The sequence below is a fragment of the Panthera uncia genome, assembly GCF_023721935.1.
Source record: "Panthera uncia isolate 11264 chromosome B2 unlocalized genomic scaffold, Puncia_PCG_1.0 HiC_scaffold_24, whole genome shotgun sequence".
Taxonomy (NCBI): domain Eukaryota; kingdom Metazoa; phylum Chordata; class Mammalia; order Carnivora; family Felidae; genus Panthera; species Panthera uncia.
In genome coordinates this window covers 35444091-35452475 of record NW_026057580.1, presented here as the reverse complement: position 1 = coordinate 35452475, position 8385 = coordinate 35444091, and the positions used below count along the sequence as shown (strand labels likewise).

General features: G+C 37.1%; 1 protein-coding gene across 3 annotated transcripts in view; it reads right to left on the bottom strand.

The window, feature by feature from the left end:
- Positions 1-5233: 5233 nt before the first annotated feature.
- RIMS1 (regulating synaptic membrane exocytosis 1) overlaps positions 5234-8385 on the bottom strand; it is a 487006-nt gene continuing 483854 nt past the window's right edge. For all 3 annotated transcript variants that reach the window (XM_049652868.1, XM_049652866.1, XM_049652867.1), the window contains 3 exons: positions 7797-7898; positions 6846-6985; positions 5234-5556 (listed from right to left, as the gene is read on the bottom strand). In XM_049652868.1, the coding sequence (XP_049508825.1) occupies positions 5338-5556; positions 6846-6985; positions 7797-7898 (461 nt within the window). In that variant the 3' untranslated portion in view covers positions 5234-5337. The remainder of the gene's footprint in view (positions 5557-6845; positions 6986-7796; positions 7899-8385) is intronic.

Sequence of the window (8385 nt, the reverse complement as noted above, 5' to 3'; positions counted from 1 at the left end):
GCAGATTTTTGTCACTGATGCATAATTGAGGGGCACTGCTGCATTGGGATTAGGGACAAGGAGTCAGGTAGAGGTACTCCAAAGACAGTTTTACCTTGGAACCAAAGGATAAGTCTGGGGTTCGGCTAAGGAAAAGTTTTTCTAGCTCCTTTAGTACTTTTCCTGAAAGCTGATATGATAATGAAAATGGTGAGTGCAGTCGGAAGAGGACACAGAAGAGTTACAGGAGAAAAGTCTTAGAAACAGGGTTCAGTGGATGGAGAAGAGTTCACCGGCTCTCTTTCCCTACTCCCCTGCCTCCCGTGCTATTGGCAGAGTGCTTGGGAAACATGCAACAGGAGACCTTACTGGCTGGAATGTGTTGGATATTTTTCACATAAGCATCTTTGCTGTAGACATCTTTACTGCAAGCATTTTTGCCACACAGCTAATTGGCTGTAAGGCAGTTTTGCTGTAAAAGATGTCATGAAAAATAAAAGTGTATGTAGATGCAGGGCACCTAGGTGGTGGAGCATCCGACTTCTGCTCAGTTCATGATTCACGGTTTGTGAGTTAAAGGCCCACACCAGGCTCACAGCTATCAGCGCAGAGTCCACTTCAGATCCTCTGTCCCCCCCCTCTCTCCTCCTCCCCCGCTTATGCTCTCTCAACATAAATAAAACATTTTTAAAAATGTATGTAGATTCATGGCAATGCTATTTATATAACAGATTTTATTTTGTGAATTGTATCTAAGTGCTTCTTGTTTCTGAAGTCCTTCACTCATAGTACTAGACACATTTTTTTTTCCTTGTTGATTTGTCTCTTTCCTCAGCACATACTTTTTTTTCTTTTTGGCTACATCTCCCTTTGTTAAGAGAGATATCAGTTTCCGAATACTAGGATGCATATTTGTAACTGAGTTTTGTATTGCGTCATGGAAGCCTTCTATTGTTTTTGGCATATTGTTCTTGACATATTGTCACATGTCTGTTGATAGATGTGCCAAAGTTCTATGGGTTCACAAATCCCCACCACTGTATAGGCCATTATGAGAACTAAGACTTACATAGTATAAAAATGGGAATTCTGTGTTGATGGAGAAATGAAACCAAACTGTCAACCAGTTGATGAAACCTACAAATTGTCAAACCAAACTGTCGTTTTGTTTTCTTGTTGTTTTTTTTTAAATCATATAGGGCCTAATAGCCAAGTAGCTATGTGGTGAAAATTTTTGCAGCAAAAATACTTGTGGCAAAGATGCCTATGGTAAGGGTGCTTATCGCAGAAGTATTTTCTTTTAAGCATTTATTTTTGAGACAGAGAGAGACAGAACATGAATGGGGGAGGGTCAGAGAGAGAGAGAGAGGGAGACACAGAATCGGAAACAGGCTCCAGGCTCTGAGCTGTCAGCACAGAGCCTGATGCGGGGCTTGAACCCACGAACCGCGAGATCATGACCTGAGCCGAAGTCGGACGTTTAACCGACTGAGCCACCCAAGCGCCCCATCGCAGAAGTATTTGAAACTGGCCAGGACTTGCCTTAGGCAGAAGAGTTTGGGTTGGAATTCTTTCCCATCTGATGGACTCTTCATTCTTAAAGATCTAGCTCACCATCTGGTGGAGGATGGAAAGCGTTTGGCAGGGCAGGCTCTGGAGTCAGACTTTGGTTCATATACCAGCTCCATCAGTAACCAGTGCTGTGACCTTTGGCCTGTTGCTTAGCCTCTCCAAGCTGCAGATCCTTTATGTAAAATAGGGTTATAAAAGTACTTAACTCTTAGGGCTGGTGTGAGAATTAAAGGTAATCCCCATAGTATTTTGTATACAAATTCAAAATTTGTTACTGTAATTATTTCTTTATGTCATGGTCTCCTTTAGTAGATAGGGAGCTCCTTTAAGACAGGTCAGTTTTTTTGTTTTTTCATTTTTACATCCCAAGTAAATAGCATCTAGTATCCAACAAAGCCCTTAATAATGTTCCTTATGTGTAGTCAGATTATATATCTCAAGGTGGGATTTCCAGATACTAAGTTGTCAGAGTCAGCAGGAAACCATGAAGACTTAGCAACATTGCTTTCCCTACTGTTACTTCCTCTCCACCATTACAGGCACTCAAGTCATAATGCTGTGAAGGTTTACATGATTTGAAGAGAGATTTCTGCTTTTCTGTCTCTGTCTAGACAAACAATTTTAAAGCTATATTTAGCTGCCTCCTATTTTAATGTCAGATTTGCCCCCGCCCTCCCCTGGTTATGTGCATTAAACAACTCTGCTCTGACAGCCCATTGTAAACTGAACCGATCTGTTGTTTTTTTTTTTTTCCTCCTTGACTCAACCTAACAGATAATTTCATGTCTTGTAGACCAAACAATTGGTTGACCCAATAGGGTAAAATTCAGTCAACTGCTTAAAAAATTTTAAACAACTTATGCAGTGACATGTCTCACATTGCTTTATTGTCTCAGATTTGATATTTCGTTGTGTTTATTTTGCTTTATGTTAAAGTTGGTTTGGTCTAAAAAATATTATGGGCTTTTAAAAGGTGGAGATTAGATCCCAACAGCAATTTTACTAAAAATGTACTGCAATATGAAATTATTGCTTACCAAGTATTTTGTGAGGATGATGATTTTATGAAATACATGAACACACTTTTGAAGAAGAAAGTTATAAAATTAAGAAAGCTAATAATTTTTCTTTTAACATATTACCTATAGAGACTGATCTATGATATTTGAAGATATATTTATTCCCTAAGATTCTGCTGAAGATAACTTAATGGCTTGCTTGGTTTGTTAAGTTGGCCTACTCTAAGGCAAAGGTCTACAAATCAGTCAGGGGTTCAGAAAGAAAAGATGGAAAGAGGAGCCAGATGCTTTGTGAGAGACGCAGAAATTAATATTTTGATACGTCACATAACTGGAAATGATTCAGCAATTTGACAATAGAGTTGTCTCTTTTATTTGCACACTCAAACAGCAGCAGAAAAACAACCTTCCATTTGATTCTTACTGAGATTTATTGTTTTTAATAATGCCACTTTTCAGAAGTATAGTCATGTGCTCACTTAGACAGGCTGACGAAGTGAAAACTCGTATGTGATGCAAAGTACCCTTTGGGTGTAGATTAAGACATATATAGTGCAGTGACAAGTCAAATGCCCACAGCAGACAACAAATCCCAGCCTCCCTTTCCCATGATCTGGCTCCCATTTTGCACCATAGAACCTACAATGGAAATCTGGCAAAACATAGAACACAGATGGCTACCAACTGACATGAAAAGTAAATTTTATTAAACATGTTTACATACATGAGTTGTTCATTTTAAAAGCACAGGGGAGTGTTAAGACAAGTGGTCAAAATAGAAAGATACTACCCAATTATAGTTAGTTGATTGTTGGCCACTAAGACAGAACGGAATCTAGTAGAAGTGCACCAATGCTTCAGTTCTTCCTGCTCAGCATGGTGAGTAGTGGTCAATCTGTGCCCTGTGGAATGATGGGCAGATAATTCTGGCATGTGTAAATAATAATAAATAATTCACTTGGTGCAGGCAGTATGTCTATGGATTAAAACCTAGTGTGTACACAGTGTCTACATGTGTTACAGCCCCACAGTAGGAATCTACACCAAAATATTTATTAGAAGGAATTTGGTCCATACTACATCACGTTTTCCAGAGGGTAAAAAATAAAGTCCATCTATAGACATTTCACCCCAAACTCACATACAGAGTCTGGCTAAAACCTGCAAAATGTCTATAACAAAAATGGATGGCTTAGATTTCTTGGTTATTTCAGTATAGTAATTAACGAGCAAACTGTACAAGTACATGCAACATACAAGCTGTCCTAATGTGGAACTAACATACATTATTAAATAACCTTTTGGGTTTTTTTTCATTTTTTTCATTTTTTTAAAAAAAAACGTGCATGCAGCTTTGAACAGTTCCAAGTCATGCTGCTCTATTTGTGTGATCACAAAAGTTGAATGACTCATAAAAGGAGGGAGAACGTATCAATGCACCTGCAGAGTCTGCAGTGTGTAGCACATATACAGAATGTCACAAGGGAAATTCAAGGCCAAGAAAAACTCAAATGAAGAGAATGCAAGTTGAAATTTGACTTGTTTTATTTTCCCCCCAAAAGTAGGATATTTTGCATTAAAAAATCAAGCTTTTGTGCTTGCATCAATCTCAAAGAAATGTAAACTAAAATTTGATAAAAACATTACTTTAGTGCAGAATATTTCAACTGGAATTTCCAGTGGAATATTGGACAGCTCATACCATGCTCTTTCCAGGGCAGATGGGTATGTCTACACTGAGACATGGCCGAGAAGCCTGGGCATAGCTGAAAGTGTCTTAGGCTCAAATCCATTTCTAGTCACCATTTTGGGAAGTCAAAAGTATAGTTTATACACATGAGCATATACTTATTTTTGGGGATATCAGGAAGAAAAAGTTACTACAAGGAGTATTTCCAAAGTACAATTATGTGGTTAGTTTTAGTTCCCAGCATTAGTTGCAGATTGACTTCTCTAAAAGTCTTCCATGAAAAACGATGGAAAAAATAATGTTTTAGAACACAAACAGGTACGCTTTTCATTTTAAAAAAGTGATTCTATGATTATTTTAGAAGATGACTTTTTGTTTTCTGGGTTTGCACACATAAGACTTTGAAAAATTATAAAATGAAAGCCAGTGAAATCCTTCATTGGCCTCATCTTGCCTAGTTGCTGAACACTTTGGGGAGATGCCACAGAGACTGTTTCAGCCCTTTTTTAGTGCTTTTGGGAAAAGAAAGGAAGGGTCTTTGTAAGCATCATGAGGCCTGGCGTGACATGTCCAAAAACTAGTGGAAATAACATATACAATGAAAAACAAAGCAAAACAAATCAAGAAACCAAAACCCAACAAATAATGCACAAATAAAAAAACACACAAAAAACAGAACTTCTCAAACACCAGGGAAATAACACTGCTTGTGGTCTGTGCACAAACGTGTAAAATACAACTTTTCACAGAGTGAGAGTTTCCAGTTCAATTTGGTGTGTGTGTGTGTGTGTGTGTGTGTGTGTGTGTGTGAATTTGAAGTTTCCTCTTTTTCTGTTTGTTAGAAGCATCAGTGACTCTCACTAGCATGTTGACTCTTACTGTAATTTGATAGACTGCCTTGTTCTGTCATATGAAGCCAGGTTTTAAACAACGAGTGGGACATATTGAAAAACTACTACAGGCAAAACACAAGTTGATTGTCTGTCTCCAACAATGCTTTTTTGATCATGAAATATCTGGTTCAGATTATTATCCTGAAAGGTAGAGTTTCACTGGAATGACTCTGGTAGGAGTTCACTATGAGCGGATGCAGGGAGGCCCAGTTGAACTTTCCAGAGATGACTGGGAAGCCCGGCGGGTTAGGGGAGTGAGTGTGGGGTCCACCAGGGATGATGGTGGGAACAACTTGTACCATCCGATTACCATACTGGATAGATCGAGTTCTTCCAACAGGATTTGAGCCACACCCATAAAGCATTTATGGTCCATTCTGCCATAGTCCCCCCAGACAATGACCTGCAGAGACAGAGAAATGCAATAAAACTCTAATGTTTCTTTCATATTTGAAGAACTGAAAGCAACTATTCTGCAAAAGTGGGTCAATGAATGAGATGAAATGAATATAACTGACACTAAGGAGGAGGAACAGATAGAGATTAACATACAGGTGCTCAAAGAGATACTTCACAGTAATTTTTAGATTAGATAGAAAGCAACTAATGTTTCCATAGTCAATGAGGGATATTAGCTACATAAACCATGGTAAAGAAATACATATACAAGTTTGTTTATACATACATTCAATACTTTCTTTAGTAATGACTATCTGGTAAGTGATGTATAGGGCCATAGTGATATAAAAAACTAAAATTTGTACCAGTTAGGGCAAAACAATGCAATTCGGTGTATGGTAGAGTGTGCATATGAAGGAGTATGTATAAAGAATGAAAATATTCATTAAATTTCTTCTATATTATGTACTTGTTAGTGAAGGTTGAAAAATAATTGTAAGCTGGTTCCTTTTGAGCATTTGCCTGACAATTCTGATTTGATAAGATGGTTAATAAATCAGTGAGCTTATAGCTTATAGTGAGCTTATAGCACAATGTGGGTCAACTCCTGTTGGTGTCAGATAAGCACTCATTTCATTATACTTACTCCTAAAGTTCTATTTTCTAATCCTTTGGTCACCTGGAGACGTTCTCAACTGAATTCATTCACCTGCTTCACACAGGCAGGAGTGGTGAAACCTGCCTTTCCTATGTGCTGAGTAATTTTGTCAAATTATTTAATCTCTGTGATCCTCATACATAATCTTCAAAAGGGGGATAATGGTATTTTATATACATAGTAAAGTGTTTAAAAGAAATAATGCATGTAATTACTTAACAATGCATCTGACATTCACCAGTCCTGAATATTCTCTTTCCTTGCTTCTATGTATCCCATGTCTGGGACATAGTAATGCTCAATAAATTATCAGCATCATTTGCCTTGATTACCTACCTACCTATTGAGAAGAGGGGCTGTGGGAGGCAGGGTAAAAGCAGAAGGAGATGATGGAGAGAAGGAAAAAAAGAAGGGAGAGAAAATAAACTTTGTATTATCTACTACATCCACCAGATATTTTTTTAATACTACATATTATTTATATTGTAAATTAACAATTTGTTTTTTCTACTCGAGGATGTTACCCTGCATTTCTCCTTACTGAAACTTATGCTCTTCATGTTTGGCCACTCTTCAGTGTTTATATGGATAATGTGGACATTACAATGTAAAAAGTCAAACAAACTTTTACTTACCTGAAGAACTTTACCCTGTGGACTTTCGTCAAAAACCAGGGACTGTTGATACAAAGGATCAAGGGTTTTTCGCGCAATTCTTGTCTTCTTCTTGGCTATACAGGCCCCGTTTTCCAAAAGATACACTTTGACATAAGGAGCTGAACAAAGGTGACATTAACATATAAGAAGTTAATCCTTCAAGTTAAACTGATTTTATTAGAGAATGCTTTATTAGAGAATTAGAGATTGCTTATTGAAAGTTTCTCTTGACTATTTACATCATTTTAACTTTCCCATGCTCCATAAATTCTATTCCTTAAAACCCTTATGTTACCATCACTGCCATTTTCCTCATTTCAAGTAAATGTATGTGGAATTAACCTAAGACTGAGTGACCTGGGGTATAGCTGGCATTACAGTTCACATTAAAAATAATTTTTTTAATGTTTTTGTTTATTTTTGAGAGAGAAACAGAGCACGAATGGGGGAGGGTCAGAGAGAGAGGGAGACACAGAATCTGAAGCAGGCTCCAGGCCCTGAACTGTCAGCACAGAGCCTGACATGGGGTTCAAACTCACAAACCACAAGATCACGACCTAAGCCAAAGTCGTACACGTAACTGACTGAGCCTCCCAGGAGCCCCTACAGTTCATATTATAAACATAATAATATATAAATACAATAAAATCTCACTGTTTCTTTTTTATGATTGGAACTAAAAAAAATTTCATTTGTAAATGTGCAGAAAAAAATTAACTTGATAATACTCTTACTTAGACTTTGACAGTATAATTGTGCAAGGAAAACCCAGATCCATTTTTATAGAATCAAAGAATACAGAAAAGCTGCCTTTTTAATCAATCAGATGATGCAAAACAAGAGCATATAGAATTCAAATGCAGCAAATACTTGGATTTTTTTTGCTTATGTCAGATTCTCTTGTGCAAACTCAGTACGACCTTTCCTTACCAGGTGTAGACTTGGAACCAGGTTTTTGTGTGAGGCTTCGTGCTCTAATAACTTCAACTTCTAATTGGCCCTTTTTATCCTCCATTCCAATTTGTATGTCACCTGCAAGTGGAGGGGAAACAAAATGTTTCAGCTTCTTTGCAGTTACATGCAGTTAAAAAACAGAGGTATGTAATAATAGACTCCAAATTATGATCTTCATGATCTTGATAAAAAACCCTAATATTTAGAGTTTCCTGATCCCACTTTTCTTCCCCTTCCTCCAAATCAGGTTTTGAAATGTTTCTCTTCATTTTTCTGGTACTAATCCATGTTATGAGTTTCATATTAGTTTATAAATCACTTAATTACAACAATACTGAATTTAAGTTATTCTTATATGCTAATAAGATTTCTTATCCTTTTTATCATCTAATATACTTCTTAGTAAAAAAGTATAATTATCTATATTTCCATTATCTAGAGAAGAACACTATTAATGTTTTGGTGAATATCCCATCTTAGAAGTGCTTTCTCTTTAACTAACTTCCTCCTTTGATCTATTCCTTCCTTCCTTCCTTCCTTCCTTCCTTCCTTCCTTCCTTCCTTC